At 42.0% G+C, this 16776-nt stretch overlaps 1 protein-coding gene across 2 annotated transcripts in view; it reads right to left on the bottom strand.

The window, feature by feature from the left end:
• Window positions 1-1983: 1983 nt before the first annotated feature.
• Window positions 1984-16776, bottom strand: part of LOC309584578 (amyloid-beta A4 precursor protein-binding family A member 1-like) — a gene marked incomplete at its 5' end in the record, with an annotated part of 107107 nt that continues 92314 nt past the window's right edge. For both annotated transcript variants that reach the window (XM_082300666.1, XM_082300667.1), the window contains 5 exons: window positions 1984-2119; window positions 2479-2619; window positions 3209-3328; window positions 6234-6446; window positions 7243-7422. In XM_082300666.1, the coding sequence (XP_082156792.1) occupies window positions 2048-2119; window positions 2479-2619; window positions 3209-3328; window positions 6234-6446; window positions 7243-7422 (726 nt within the window). In that variant the 3' untranslated portion in view covers window positions 1984-2047. The remainder of the gene's footprint in view (window positions 2120-2478; window positions 2620-3208; window positions 3329-6233; window positions 6447-7242; window positions 7423-16776) is intronic.

Below are 16776 nucleotides of genomic sequence, written 5' to 3'. Positions count from 1 at the left end.
TATGCTTGATTGCAGGAAAACAGCCTTGTTTTTAATGATTCCATTTTTTGTGTGTTTAGGTTTTTTTCATCTCCCACTGAAGTCAGTGGGAAGACTTCTCAACCTGAATTGGACCAAACCACAAAAACAACAAGTGAAGTTGAGGGTTTAAAACACAGTAGGAATCAAAGTGTACTAACTGTCTTAAGACTGTCGAGTTTCCTCAGGCAATTTATGGAAAGGCTGCACTGTATATAATCTACTGAATAGTATATGGTCATATATCATATGTAGATATATTGCTATAATTTTAAGAAGTTATGAAAATTTTCAAATTATCCTCATAAGCCAGCTGTCTACAATTAAAAATTCTAATCAAAAGTCTTTCACAATCTATTTACATCGGTCTGATAGCAGACATAAATATTAACCTGGAATACTAATACCATTTGCTTGCAAAATCTGCTATTCCAGACACTGAGATTAAATTACACAACAAGAAGAACTGAAGTAAATCAAGTGATACACTTTTTTGAAACTAAAATATATTCACTTACTACAATAGCTTATGCTCCGTTTCATTATCTCCCTTACTGCCCATTGAAATAAAAAGATTATTTTCTCTCTCCCTTTCTCTGTTTAGCCCATGTATGTCCATGGTTTCTGAAAGGCAACAATACACCTCTGACCACAGATGGAAATGAAATGCTCAGATAAAAACAGAGTTTTCATGGCTGTCATCAACAGAAGTACGCATGTATATATACATATTCACGAAGTCTCTGGAATAAAGCCCAGGTATCATTACTAGTCTTCAAGCACAATGCACTGCACAGTCCATTCCACAGTAATTGAGAAACTAATGGCTATAAGCATAACACCATTTTTCAAGTGAAAAGGATGGGATTTTTTTCCCATATGTGTTCTGGTCTTAATCACACTGAGCCTTTATATCACAATAAGACATGGCAGAAACTGTTGCTTTCAGGAAATTCAAGGCATCAGTCTGGTCTAAATATATGGTTCAAATTCAGTGTAAACAGCAGTGAAAAGAACCAGCAGCTGCTTTATTTTTTTATTGTTTTTCCACTTTGCCCCTGATATAAGTTATAGACCAATAAAATCCTACATTTCATACATCTCTACATTTCTTCTTCATACAAATCCATATAGTACTCACACATCCTCTAAGTGTCATATGGAAAATCAAATCACAAATTAACTTATAAAATAAATAATTTTTCCCACCTTACCTTTACTTGTCCCATTTATCTAAAGAAAAATGTCAATAAAACTAGATGTCTTTCAACAAAAAATACTTTTAAACTTAGTGTAACAAAATTAGAACAGTGCGCAAGCCTATTATTTTCAAGCTTCATAAGTATCAAACAATTTAAAAATGTGGGTATAAACAAGCACACAGTGGTGTGCATGAAATCTGTAATTGAGTTTAAAATTTATATCTTCTTGGCAGACCCCTTCAATATTACTCTTGCTGCATATTTAGAAATCACTCCTCTTCTGTCCGTCTGTTGTCCATCTGTCATGTCCCCCCCCAGCTTTAACCTCTGAAATGGGCATATAAAAGACACATTTCATTTGAAAAAGAAGCATTTTAAAGATTAGAAACCTAGGGGACTCAACTGCAGAAAATCACATCTCCTGAACTATTTGCTGAAACATGTCAAAATTGCATTGTTTGTATCAACTCTCAGAGCACTTTTTAGGGTTCTACTATCCTGAAGAACAGAAATTAAAGGGTGTACATTTGAACAATGGGTTTTATGAGAGCATCAGTTACTCATTCTTCATAGGCATGTGTCTTCTTTTTGTGAATCTTACCATGGATACTGCTGCTGCTATTTTACTCTGTGTGTGGAGTTGCATAAAGCTTTACTTGTATATAGATGCAACCAAAAAGTCTCATGCCTATATTTTCCCTCCACCTCTATTGACAACAAATGTTGGGGAGAGAGAAATGTATCTGCAAACACAAATGCAGCTCTAGAAACAAGCAGTAATGAGGAAAACTATCCTTCATGCATGTTGTGAAGGTGAGGTGTCAGTCTTAGATATAAACTGGTTGCTCTTGCGCAGTCAACAGCCTGTACATAGCAGCTGGCATGGTCTTCATATGAATCTAGAAAGTAATAAGATGTGTTAACCAATACTCCTATTAGGCATGCTACCAAACACAAGTGTTCATAGTCTAGGGAGCACTAGGGAGGAAACTAGCTGAGGTAACATAGGACAGAAGGAAAAGGAAAAGCCTGAGAATTTTCATATCCATACTAAGGTCTGGGGAAAAAGGATTCTCTAAGGTGTTGAGTATGTACCAATTATCTCAGTTTTATCTGAAGTTGTGGACACTTCAATAATAAGAAAAACCTTGGTGGTTCTCATTCTCATTTCTAGTATTTATATTTGAACAATAACAACCCAAAAGAGGCAATGATGATGAAATATGAAATACTGTCTAGGCACACTGCTTGCTCTTACCTCACCAACAGCATTTGAGAGAATGTGAACAATTTTCTCATGAGATGTTGCTACAACACTCTGCCCGTTGATTTCAATGATACGATGGCCAACTCGCACTCCTCCTCGTTCTGCTATACCTCCTCTCATAAGGCTACAGATCTGGAAGGAAAGGACAAAATTATCACAGTTTTCATGTGGAACAGAGGCTTTTGACTACAAGTGATAATTCAGTATTTACATGCATCCGTCTGCAACAAAGTCTAAAATGTAGTGGATCACTGATTCAAAGTAACCTTTATTAGCAATTGAGTACTACACATTCTCTTCCAAAAGAAACCATCCCTCTGTATTATACTTGTTATTTCACGGTTTGAAAATTTAAGAGTGTAAAAAGAGCCATAGTTTACAAAAAAGTTCAAAGTGCATAAGCCTTGCATTAAGAGACAATCAAAGACAGACTTTTTTTGAGACCCTATACAATGTTTTGGTCAGAGATACAAATGCTACAGACTGAAAGCAGCCTTCTTTAACCTAAACCAGCCCTTTTACTCCTCTGATTGATTCTAAAGCTATGAAATAAAGTTTCTTTTCCTGCTTTTGCCTGGGAAAAAAAGTCAGATGAATAACTTTGACCAGTTCAGCTTTGATATCTTAGACTCTACTGCAGTGAGGGAAAAAATACAATTCATTACATATGTAAACTTTAACATATATAAAAGCATCACCAGATGATCTGGAAGCTACTTACAATCCCATTCTGTACACTGAAGCCTAGCTGGTATCTGAGGTCAGGTCTCCTGATCAAGACTGTGGTGACTGGAGGACATCTAACTACATTCAGTTTAACTTGGGCTTGGTTTTTCAAACCCTGCAAAAAATAACAATCAGCATGAAAAAAGCTGACAAAGATGGAGTGAAACAATTTAACATGAGCACTAGGAAAAACAATACTTAGAATGTTAATAGGGGAATAGCTCTGAATAAGCAGTTCTTTGAATGTATCATTATGAAACAGGATTCTTGAATACCAGACACAAGCAACAGGATGCCCAGTGAACTGAATGATGCAGTATAAGCCTCTTCTTGTCAAGAAGCTGATTTGGTTGTTTTAAGAAATCTAGCTTCCTGTTGGCAATTTCTTCATTTGAGAACACAAATTACTGTTCTAAATGAAGTAAAGGAAACAAAAAGCAGGTCTGTGCAGTTGACCAGAAAACTGCCAAACATTCTGGCTGGGAAGTGAAATTTAAAATATGCAGCTAAAATAGATAGCTACAAATAAGTGGCTTTCCTGGTGTAGTTATATTCAATTTTGTAATGCAAACATCAAGTCTGTCTATTAAGCAATACTAACATTTACATTACCCCTCCCTTCTAAACTGGATTTATCCCATTCACTATTAAATCTTTGCTACCAGAACTAAAGGAAGAAGGAAAACCCAAATATAAAAGTGAAGATAATTGTAGAGTCTGACCATTACACATATTCAAGCATTCAGAGCTGTTTCTTGTAGATAAATCCAACTCCTGTGTTAGATTCCTTTATCTATACAACATATAGAACTGAACACACATTACTCTTAAACACTGCATTTGCACAGATTTAGCCTTCAATAAACAGAACATATGGGAAAGAGATGCTATGTAGAGAGCGCAGTAGCTTCAAGCTTCAATTATGCTAACATTTATCAATTCCGACACCTGCTTTTGAATTTCTTTCATATGCACAAAGTCAAATATGGGTCCCATTGAAAACAATGGGTTGTCTGCCACGGACTTCAACAAGATTAGGATTTTATTCAGAAAAATAACTCCTATTACAGCTGAGGTCTCTACATGCAGTTTACTGCTGTTGATTCTGTTGAGTCTAACTCTAGACTTGGTACTGACTGGAGACCGACATTCTGCTGGAGTGAAAAGTCAGTGCTGTCTAGACAGCAGCTGACAGTTGCACAGTCCCTGAATCTGTTTCTGATAGTAGTTAGCACCAGGTGCTTCTGAAAAAGACATAAGTAGCATAACACAATTAGGGAATAACTATCTTATATGGAAAGTTTTTTCCTAGGTTTGTCAGCTTTTAAATGTTTTATAGTGAATTAGTAGCAAGGCTTGCACCTCTAATTTAAAAATAACCTTATATGAAGTACTTGCAAGATATTCTCCCCATCTATATAAAATGCTTATCTTTTTGTATCCTTATAGCATACTAAAAAAGCTTGCAATCTTGGGATATTTCTGTAACATTGAAATATATACTTGGGTGACTGATGTTTCGTTTGGGGGTTCATTTGTTTTATCCAAAAATGTTACATAAACAGTTCTAGATGCATGGCTATAAAGACCTGCAAATGCATCAACTACCTTCTTAACAGAAAGATAAATAACTAGCAGTTCCTCTGGCAACAGCCTCATGTATCCATGAAAAAGGAGTAGAAAGGACTCTAAAGGCAGGAGACAGCAAAGCTAGATTTTTGATTGCTTTCATTTTGAGAAAGGACAGAAGATTCTTAATGAGTCACATCAAAAGTCCATCTGTATGAGAAAAGCATATACCAGTTTTAGAAATAAAACTGATATAGAATAGAAAACAAGTATGACAAAGCTGATAACATGAAGGTTAGTGAGCTTAGTTCCACTGAAGGTGGCACAGAGATACTTAAAGTTTTTTCTGCTTCAGAAAAAAAAAAAAAAAGAGTGTTGTTTCCAAGGTTTTAATATACTGCATTCATAAGATAGCATTTGAATTCACTGAATCCAGAATGGCTATCTCGCATATTTAAATATTATGTTGCTTGTTATATTACGTTAGTGCATGGTGCTTACATTTTCAGAAACCAGAATATCAGATATTTATAGCAATTTTTTCAGTTCAAGCATTAAGAAAAGAATCCATGGGCAACAAAGATAGAATTATTTTGTGAATTACTAAACAAACATTTTTTTACTGCAGAACACCACTACCCAGCAGGGAGATAGAAGAATTTCTATAGTCATAGATAGCATTACATTGCATGTCTACATGCTACAATATACAGCAGTTCTGTGGCAATTGCCTATTTCAATAGGTAACCCAGAAGACAATTTAGCGGAATTTCCAACACTCTCAAAGGTTGCATCTTTCCCCTTCCTGAAACTTTGATGTTTAAATATCCCTTCTCTTGTATATTGCATCTACCCCAGAGGCTCTTAATTTCCAGTTGATTTGCCTGCTTTTTGCATTTACATGCTCTCATGTCAATTGAAAGAGTTCTTCCAATTAAAAAAAAAATTTAAATCTTACCATTTAGCCAAGTTCAAAGAAACATTATATTTTCCAAGACTCAAGTTGTTTCTACAGAAAATAAATAGGTTTAATTTTTCTTTTAAATTCAAAGTGCAAATTAGGAAAATTGTAAAATATGTTTTAAAAAACCCAAGCTTTAAAAAAAAAAATTGTACCAATGCAGATTTTAGGCACCTTTGTCTCAGACTGTCCTATGAAGTTCAGGTGCCTCTAGATAGTAACAGACATCTTCCTTTTGGATCCAAATATTCCCTTGGGGCCTGAAGTCCTGCCCTGTGCCCTGGTCTAAGCAGCTAAATGCATAGTTCCCTTCTTAGGGATCAGAAAATAGGCAAAACAGAATTTGCCCTCTATTTTAGTCATCAAAATGAAACTCCTATAAAACGCACAAGATCAGAGTTAACAAACAACAACTAGTTCTATATTTTTGCCCTTCGACTACTCCAATAAAGGTTTTATAACATGTAATATCCAGGAATGTTCTCTGTACCTTTATAATGCTCTGGCATGTTGAGAGTGGTAAGCCAACCAAACTGGTCCCATTAATTGACATGATCTGGTCCCCTATATTTAGTTTCCCAGACTTCTCTGCTGGTCCTCCATGCATCATGTTGGCTATGATAACTGTAGGCAAAATGGATCCCCAGCCAGATTCCACAATCGCTACACCTAGAATTTCTCCCTTTTGCTTTTCAATGTAAACCTGAATCATAAGAAAGAGAGTTTCAAACAAAAGCTTTTTTCTCATCTATGGAACTGATGATCCCACCCCCATATGTTTTCATATAAACAAACATAGGCCTTTCATTTTCAAAATGCATTTCTTATTCAAAGGCAAAACACAATGGGGTATATAGTTTAACACAGTTTAGATGCCTTTAATCATCAAATAACATTAAAACTAGAGATTTTCTTTAATTCAAAATCCCCCCCCCCCAGTAGAAATCATCTGTTCATTCAGCTGGAGGGAGCTGGTATAGAAGAAACCCTGGCATGATGGACTTTGGTGGACAGAACCAAGTCAGGGAGGGATTTAAAGCAGTTGCAACTGGGTTTTCAGAAAGAATTACCTATGTGTTACAGTGCTACAGTACTTCAGCTACAGTACTTCATCTTAATTAATAAAATGAGCATCAAATATACAGCCTTTTAAAATCCATGGTCAACCACTCCTATAAACCTCAGTGCCTCCAAAAACTTTATGCTGTCTACTGTACATTCACTTCACTGATGTAATGTCTCAAATGTGAAAATTGTTGGGTAAAAAGAACACACAGACAAAGTAAATCATTCAACTATTGATAAATTTAGGGTTCACTGCTTGCTCTTAAAACAGAATTGCCCACAGGATAAACCTACTGAGAAGGATAGAAATTACCTCAGTGAGGTTATTTATTGGAAGCACTAATAGCTTTCTAATTGTTGACAGTACAGGCCTGAACTCAGGATACATGAGCTTAATGGTGTTATGGAAAAAAAAAAAAAAAGCAGAGACATACATCTTTGCAGTTTTCAGATTTGGAAAAATGAATCAGGTCATCATTGTACATGTCCTGGGTATTGAGCAAGTCACTATATTCCTTCTGACTTAGATCTTCTGGATTGATTCCATTTGCTCTCAGAAATTCCTGGTAGGCCACACTAAATGCTTGACCTATAGACTGTGCAATCAGCTGTGCCTGTAGCAATTCCCAAAGAAGAAAAGAAGAACATCAAACATTCCAATTGTTTCATTCACTGACACATTCTCTGTTATAAACATGCTGCACAATGGTTGATGCCTACAAGGTAAGGAATTGTAATAATATTATTTTAAAATTAACCTAATGTAATAAATTAAAAAGCAAAACAGAACATCGACATAGTCATCCATGCAGTGAACCCAGATGAGCAAGTAACTACACATAAGAAACACAAGTAAAGCCTTCCTTTCACAGACAAGTACTGCTAACATAAAGGTATACCCATTGCATTACTTGAAACTGAGATTCCAGAGGGACAACTTCCAGCTTTCACCTGTGCTAGTTTTTGCTTCTAGAACAAAGGCAAGCTGTCAATAAAAAATTAAAACACCTTCTAGTAAACACACAATAGAATTTTAAAACATAGCAAGAAGGTCTTTAAAAGAAGGCAAAAGTATTGTGGAATGCATAAGGAGAAGTGTTGACAGCAGATTGAGGGAGGTAATCCTTCCTCTCTACTCAGCACTGGTGAGTCCACATCTGGAGCTATGTGTCCAATTCTGGGCTAGCCAGTACAAGAGAGACATGGACATACTGGAAAGAGTCCAAAGAAGGGCCACAAAAATCATTCAGGGACTTGAAGATCTGACATATGTGGAGAGACTGAGAGCTGGGACTGTTCATCCTAGAGAAGAGAAGGTTCATAAGGGATCTTATCAATATGTATAAATAGATGATGAGAGTGTAAAGAAGATGCAAACAGGCTCCTTCCAGTGGTGCCTGGTGACAGGACAAGAAGCAATGGAAACACCGAAAATTGCACTTAAACATAAGAACAATTTTTTCTACTGTGAGGGTGTGGTTGAATAAAGAAAAAGATTGTCCAGGGAGGTATTCTTATAGACAGTGAAAACACAACTGGACACTTGTTCTAGTGGACCTTGCTTGAGCAGGGGGAATCAACTAGACAATCTCTAGAGGTGCTGTCACACCTTAGTTATGCTATGATGCTATGGTATTTCTTACTTTTCCTTCTTGCCCATGCTTTCCTTGAAAATTCTCACAAGCTTGTTTGAAGTTACTGTTAGATATAATATGGAAAGGGTGGACACAATTGGTCCATTGAGCAGATCCAGCCCTTAAAGTGACTGGAAGTGGTTCATGACCACAGAATCATTCAGGTTGGGAGGGACCTCAGAGGGTGTCTAGTCCAACCTTCTGTTCAAAGCAATCAGCTATGTCAGAGCAGGTTACTCAGGGTTTTTAGTTAGGTGTTGAAAATCTTCAAGAACAGAATACATAACCTCTCTGGGAAGCCTGTTCCAATGCTTAACAGTTCTCATGTGAGAGTTTTTTCTTGTATCCAGTCTGAACCTTTCTTGTTTCAATGTATGCCCGATAGCGCTCATGTTCCCACGATGCACTGCTGTGAGGAGTCTGGCTCCGTCTTTTTGATGACCTCATCATGGATACTGGAAGGCTGCTGTTAGGGCCTGCTGAAGCCTTCTCTTCTCCAGGCTGAACAAGCCCCATTACCTCAGCCTCTCCTCATAAGGCAAGTGCTCCAGCTCCCTGACCATCTTGATGGCCTTCTGCTGAACTTACTCCAGTTTGTCAATGCCTTTCTTGAACTGGAGGGGGGAACTAGGCATGGTATTCTAGAGGTGATCTAGTGAGTGTTAAGTAGAGACAAAGAATAATTTTCTGCAATTTACTGCTTATGCTCCTTTTAATTCAACCCAGGATGCTGTTGGCCCACTTTGCTGGCAGGGCATACTTGCTGGCTCATGTTCAGCATTGCTGTCTGCCAAGGTTCCCAGGGCCTTTTCAGCAGTGCTGCTCCCCAGCTAGTCAGTCCCAGCCTGTCTTGTTGACAGGGTTTCTTCCTCCCTAGGGGCAGGACTGGTCATTAGTCCTTGTTGAATTTTATTAATGAAGTTCAATGGGCTTCCAGCCCACTCTACCTGGTCTATATGGCTCTCTCCTATGCCTATAACTTGCTCTTGACTGCTCCGGCTCCTAAAGCTACTGGATGCTCCATAGCTTTCAGTCACTGCTGCATTACTCCCTGTGAGCTGTTCTAGTGACTGGACAAAAGGGAATATTGCACCCATTTTTAAAAAAGGTAATGAGGAGGATGCCAGGAACTACTGACCAGTCAGCCTTACCTCTGTGCCTGGTAAGATCATGGAACGCATCCTCCTGGAAGTTATGTTGAAATATGTGGAAGACAGGGGGGTGATTAGAGAAAGCCAGCATGGCCTCACCAAGGGCAAACTGTGCCTGACTAGCCTACCAGCCTTCTACAATCAAGGGACTGCATCACTGCAAAAGGGAAGAGCTACGGATGTCATCTACGTGGACTTCTGTAAGGCTTTGATGCCGTTCCCCACAACGTTCTTGCCGCTAAATTTGAGAGATATGGGTTTGATGGATGGACTGTTGGATAAGGAATTGGCTGGACAGCCACGTCCAAAGAGTCACACTCAATGGCTCAATGTTCAAGTGGAAACCAGAAACGAGTGGTGTCCCTTAAGGGTCCATACTGGGACCAATACTGTTTAATAGCCTCATTAATGGCATAAATAGTGGGATTGAGAGCACCCTCAGCAAGTCTGCAGACGACACCAAGCTGAGCGGTGCAGTTGATTCTCTAGAGGGAAGGGATGCCTGCCATCCAGATGGATCTTGACAGGCTTGAGGAGTGGACCTGTGATAGCCTCACAAAGTTCAACAAGGCCCAGTGCAAGGCCCTGCACCTGGGTCAGAGCAAGCCCCAGTATCAATACAGACTGGGGCATGGTGGGATTGAGAGCAGCCCTGTGGAGAAGGACTTGGGGATACTGGTGGATGAAAAATTGGACGTGAGTTGACAATGTGCGCTTGCAGCCCAGAAGCCAACTGTATCCTGGGCTACATCAAAAGCAGCATGGGCAGCAGGTCGAGGGAGGATTCTACCCCTCTATTGCGCTCTCATGAGACCCCACCTGGAGTCCTGCATCCAACTCTGGGGCCGCAACATAAGAAGGACATGGACCTGTTAGAGCGGGTCCAGAGGAGGGCCACCAAGATGATCAGAAGGCTAGAATGCTTCTCCTATGAAAAAAGGCTGAGAGAGTTGGGGTTCTTCAGCCCAGAGAAGAGAAGGCACTGGGGAGAGCTTATTGTGGCCTTTCAATATGGAAAGGGGGCTGTATTGGGGTTGCATGACCTGGTTTTTCCTAGTGGGGGGGCTACAGGGGTGGCTTTTGTGAGAAGCTGCCAGAAGCTTCCTTCATGTCTGGCAGAGCCAATCCCTGGCAGCTCCAAAGATGGAAGTGCTGCCTGCCAAGGCTGGACCAACTAGAAATGGTGATAATGCCTCTGTGCTAACATATTTAAGAAGAAAAAAGAAACCCAAAACTGGTGGAGCAGTTGTAATTTCACCCAGAGACAAGCCATGTGAGAAAATGTGAGAAGAACAACTGTGCAGACACCAAGGGCAGTGAAGAAGGAATGGGAGGAGGTGGTCCAAGCACTGGAGCCGAGATTCCTCTGCAGCCCATGGTGAAGCCCATGGTGAAGCCCATGGTGAGGCAGGCTGTTCCTCTGCAGCCCACAGAGGAGCCCCACGCCAGAGCAGGTGGATGTCTGAGAGGAGGCTGTGACCCTGTGGGTGGCCTGTGGAGAGAGGAGTACTGCTCTCATGCTGGAGCAGCCTGTCCTTGAAGGCCTGCACCCCGTGGAAGAGGGACCTCCACTGCAGCAGTTTGGGGAGGACTGTTGCCCACGGGATGGATTCATGTTGCAGCAGGTCACAGAGAGCTGTTGCTCATGAGATGGACTCATGTCAGAGGAGTTCATGGAGAATTGTCTCCTCTGAGAGGGACCCCACAGTGCAGCAGGTGAACGACTCCTCTCCCTGAGCAGCGGGAGAAGCCATGGGTGATGAATGGACCATAACCTCCATTCCCCGTCTCCTTGTGCCACTGGGGAGGGAGATAGAGCTGGGAAGGAGGGACAGGTAGGGGGAAGGTGTTTGTAAGAGTTTATTTTGCTTCTCATTATCCTGTTCTGATTTTCTTAGTAATAAATTCACTTCATATCTCTAATTTGAGCCTTTTTTCCTGTGATGGTATTTGGTGAGTGATCTCTCCCGGTCCTTATCTCAACCCATGAACCCTTCATTAAATTTTCTCTCCTCTGTTCAGCTGCAGAGCAGAGTGAGTGAGCAGCTTTGGTGGGTGCCTGGCATCTGGTCCAGGTCAACCCATGACAGGGGCTTATAAGAAAGACGGAGACTTTTTGCCAAGACCTGTAGTGACAGGACCAGGGGCAACCCCCTGAGAGAGGGTAGGTTTAAATTAGATATAAGGAAGATTTTTTTTTTTATTATGAGGGTGTTGAGACATTGGAACTGGTAGCCCAGAGAAGTTGAGATCCAAAACGCCTGTGATCCAAATGGTAGCGGAATCTGACAGCATGCTAGAAAACAAAATTTTACAGAAGCAGTAGGAAAGATGAACAGCAATGCATTCATATGGTGACTCACCCGATCACCAATAGCAAACACAGGATTATAAGCGATGCCATGGCTCTGGTGGACTGCCAGGGACACTTTTTGTCCATGTCATCTGGCAGCAACAGCCAATTGTACAAATGCCTTTTGAATGTGGGTAAGAGTTGTGTCACCCAACGGGTTCACCAATGGTACTGTGATTTCACAGAATTATACAGTAGTTGGATAATGTGGGTGGCGTCTTACCTATGCTGCTGATATCAGTCAGGGGGCAGGGTGTCAATGTCCCATCATTGGAAGTGTTCAAAGCCAGGTTGGAAGGGGTTCTGATCAAGCCCATCTAGTGAAAGATGTCCCTTCCCATGGCAGGGGCATTGGACTAGAGGGTCTTTAAAGGTCCCTTCCAACCCAAACCAATCTATGATCCTATGATTCTAGCTTCTACCACCTGCTACTGATGGTAGAGTCAGGGATGGGTAGAAAAACAAAGGCATGTAAAGGGAAAGCTCTGGTCTGTGCCATGCAAGGAAGCAGCTGAAAAGAGCAGACTAGTGGAATCCGTTGTTGTGAGGTGATCAAGGTAAACTTGGAATGATATTGTTTACAAGTGGAAAGCAAGATGGCATGAGGGCAGAGCTAATGGGAGCAGTGCAGGAAACTGAGTGTGGAACAGTGCTGTGCATAACCAGAGTGCTGAGTGCAGGAAGCACTGTGGAGTGTAGGGGTGCTGGTCACAGTGAAAAATGAAACTGCCCTCTGGTGTGTAGTTCTGGTTAGGGGGAAGGGAAGGGAAGGGAAGGGAAGGGAAGGGAAGGGAAGGGAAGGGAAGGGAAGGGAAGGGAAGGGAAGGGAAGGGAAGGGAAGGGAAGGGAAGGGAAGGGAAGGGAAGGGAAGGGAAGGGAAGGGAAGGGAAGGGAAGGGAAGGGAAGGGAAGGGAAGGTGTTGGGGTTTTAGTTTAGTCTTAGGGGTTTTTTTTTCTGTTAAAGGAATTTTCTCCCATATGCATGTTGCTAGGGGACAAATAGCTGTACTTAAGAAAGACAAAAAAAGGAGTGGGGCGGGCCTGGCTACTTTTTTGTCTACACCTGGGTGTGGGGGCAGTTCGCTCTGAGCGTCCGGAGAGAGAAGCTGCAGAGAAAGGAGCTGCTGCTTCTTTCTTTTTGGCCGTTCTTCTCTTCCTGCTGGAAACAACGCCGGGACCCCAAAAGCCGCTTTTCTTGCCCTGCTGGAGGCCGAGCTGTGGCTGCCCTGCCCCGCTGCTGCTGCTTCGAGTTTTCGCTACGCTGTAGCCCTGCTCGCCCTGCCTGCCTGGGCATCCGTGGGGTTCTCCCATCTGGATACATCTCGCCTGCCACCCGGGATTTGCGTTCGTCCCTGCCGCTCTAGCCTGCCGCTTTAGCCTGCTGCTCCCGCCTGCCGTTTTCCAGCCTGCTGTTCCTGAGAGTCCAGGATCGGCTGCCCAGGGGTTTGTGAAGCCTTTGTTCCTTCCCTTCCCGGGATCCCAGGGCACGGGTGCCACGTGTTTCCCGAGCTCGCTCCGGAGCGCCCCCTGCAGCTGCGGGGGAACCATCGCACCTGCCCTGCTCACCGGGAGCCGCCAGCGCCCCTGCCGGCTGCGAGCGGAACTGCACCCGAGGGGAAATAGCCTGACAGCCGAGAAGGCTGGCACTGGGTTTGTGTGTGCTGTTACTGTCATAGTTGTTGTTGTTTTGTTTGACTGGTTATATACATATACATATATATATATATATATATAGTAAAGAACTGTTATTCCTATTTCCCACATCTTTGCCTAAAGGCCCTTGATTTCAAAATATAATAACTTGGAGGGAAAAAGGGTTATATCTGCCACTTCAAGGGGGGGCTTCTGCCTTCCTTAGCAGACACCTGTCTTTCAAACCGAGACAGAAGGGAAGGGAAGGGAAGGGAAAGAGGATGGGAGGACTCCTTACCCTACAGTGTTGGGGTGTGCTGGAGATGCGGGAACAGAGCTAAGCTGTGTTTTTACACACAGTCCAATTCAGGCTCTAGTAAGGAAAAGGTTCCCAATACCAACTGTTTGCATCATATCTACTCAAGCTAGCCCTAAACCCGTTGATGATGAAACTATGATCACTGGCATTCATTGAAAAATTCAACGGCACACAGAGTCTGGACTTCCATTATTTTGCAAACTTTCAGATCAAAACAATTTGATGGCAAGAACAATATGGCAAGAAGATGAGTGGACTGCAACTCATTAGATCAGCATGCTAGCTGGAAGAGAGGAGATAAATATGGACTTGTACATTCAAATGCATACACCGAGGTGGACATCCAAGAAGAGATCAGCTGCCATTTAGACACCCAGCATTTGGCCATGGAGCTGAGCTGTTCCGAATATCCTGTGCCAGCTACACTTGGAAAACCTATTGTTGTTGTGGGGTTTTCTTTAAGATAAGGACAGTTCCAAGCAGGGACACAGTTTGGCCATCAGCCAAAGGCTGAGGTTTAAGGGATATCACAGTTGGCTTAACTGGGCAAGTTCTTCTAGATACCCAGCTGTCCCAGAAGAAGAAAAGATGACAGTGAAATATGTCAGACTGATATATAAAAGAGGCTCTACCACTCCATGGGATTTACAAGCTCTTTAGAGTGGAAATCTCTTTGCTGCAAACAGATCAATTTTTATCTTAACTCTTTCCAAGTTATATTTTTTCCTACTCGTTGGGATTTTTTAGAATGTCTATAAGCTATTTTTGAACTACTCTATGACTGAGGAATGCTCATGTCCTGAAAAATCCTCAGAATATGTTCAGACTATTACCTGATCAATGCTTTTTTTAGACCAACAGAGAGCAGTAGGTCGCTGATGTACCTGCAACCACAGAACTTATAAGAACATGATGCCTTCAAAACAGGTTCTCACGTACATAAAACCAGACACTTCTTAAAGGAAACTCTCCCATCTGGAAGCCCTTACAAATATTTTTGAAGGCATTTTAGGCATTGGTGAGAATTTAACATTTTCACTTTAATTTTTAATATAGTCTGAATTGTACTGCAACATCTTTGTGAAGCTCGGGTGAGGTGCAAGTTACAAGAAGGAGAAATAGGCTATAACAGGATGAAATAGGCTAACAAGATGCCTTAGCTGGCATGACTGCTGTAGTCTTGGCATTAGTTTTCTCATGGGAGTGATTCCTCTCCCTCTATATGAACCATCTGATTGGCATAAACATGGTGGTCACCATGGAGACATAATATCCTGTTATTTGGAGGATTGAGCAATAAATGAGATTTGCTGTCTTGTCGATTAGATCGCACAGTGTGAGATCATTTTATTTGGGACAAACCTGATTCTAAGACTGAAAACTCTCTATCTCTCAACTTCATTTTGATGTATTTGTGTATGATTTTTTCCCCCCTTGCTTATTTAGTTTAGTGTTTGGTTGGGCTTTTTTTTAAAAAACATACTACATAAAATCAACAAGTTATGTGCATTGATATTTCTTTTTCAAAATGTTTGGGTTTTAATTAGTGAGGACAGGACTTCACGTTTGATAACAGACAACTCAGCCCTCTGTGGGGTGCTTGTGCACCCCACACTTGGTAAAATGGATGGGATAAGAACAGACAATAAGATGCTAGTGTGGGTGGACGTATTGAGTCTGGCTGGGATGGAGTTAACTTTCCCCATAGCACCCTCACAATGCTGTTCTTTGCATGGGTAGCTGGAAAGGTGTTGATAACACACCAGTGTTTTTGACTACTGCTGAGCAGTGCTGGCACAGCATCAGCGCTGTCTCTCCAACTGTCCCTGCCCCAAAGGCCAGTAGGCTGGGGGTGGGCAAGAGGTTGGGAAGGGACATAGCCAGGACAGCTGACCCAAACTGACCAAAGGGCTATTCCTCCTTCTGACGAGGAGAAAGAGTGCGAGAGCATGTCGGTGGGCATCTGGCAGCCAGCCAAGGTCAACCCACTGCAGTGGGTGTGAATGGGACACCCCCAACTGTGTGAGAGGGCATTTGTCCCAAATTGATAACAATGAAGAGGAAGATGACCATCACCCACTTTAAACAGGAACTGAGGAATTATAAAGGGACTTTGTAATTACAAAGGACACTATTGGAATTCCCAACATTATTGATTGGGCTTTTTTGGGGGAGGGGAATAAAATACTCCTTCTGACCTCCATCATCATCTCAAAAGGACACACAAACAAACAAAAAAGCCCCAAACACCCCTTTATGGCATATATCAGCGATCCTCACGGCAACACTAGGAAACGGAAGCTCCCTATGAAAATAAACTTTGGTAGGTAAGCCAAGGGTTGGCATGGCATCGCCTGAGGGTGGCACTGCTAGCAGGAACATTTGCACTGCTCTTGGGAGCATGGAGAGTGCAGGAGTGTATCTGAAATGCTTGTACACCAGCGCACACAGTATGAGAAACAAACAGGATGAACTGGAAGCATTGGTCAGCTTCCAGAGCTATGGTATCATTGGCATTAGTGAGACTTGGTGGAAGGAGTTCCATGATTGGAGTGCTGGGATGGAGGGCTACAGGCTGTTCAGGAGGGATAGGCAGGGCAGGTGGAGGTGTTGCACTATACGTAAGGGAGAGGTTTGATTGTACAGCCCTTACAGTTAGTGATGATGTGGTTGAGAGCCTCTGGGTGAGGATTAGGAGGATAGAAAACAAAGGAGATGTTGTAGTGGGTGTCTACTACTGATCACCCAGCCAGGATGTAAGCCATGATGAGTTATTCTATAGGCAATGAGACATTTCAGGACTGGTAGTCCTTGTCCTTATGGGAGATTTAAATTTCCCAGACATCAACTGGGACTATGATACTGCTGTGACAACCAGAC

This window comes from Coloeus monedula (assembly GCF_965178545.1).
Source record: "Coloeus monedula genome assembly, chromosome: W".
Lineage (NCBI taxonomy): Eukaryota > Metazoa > Chordata > Aves > Passeriformes > Corvidae > Coloeus > Coloeus monedula.
The sequence above is the reverse complement of the archived record's forward strand: the minus strand, read 5'-3'. Positions and strand labels throughout refer to the sequence as shown.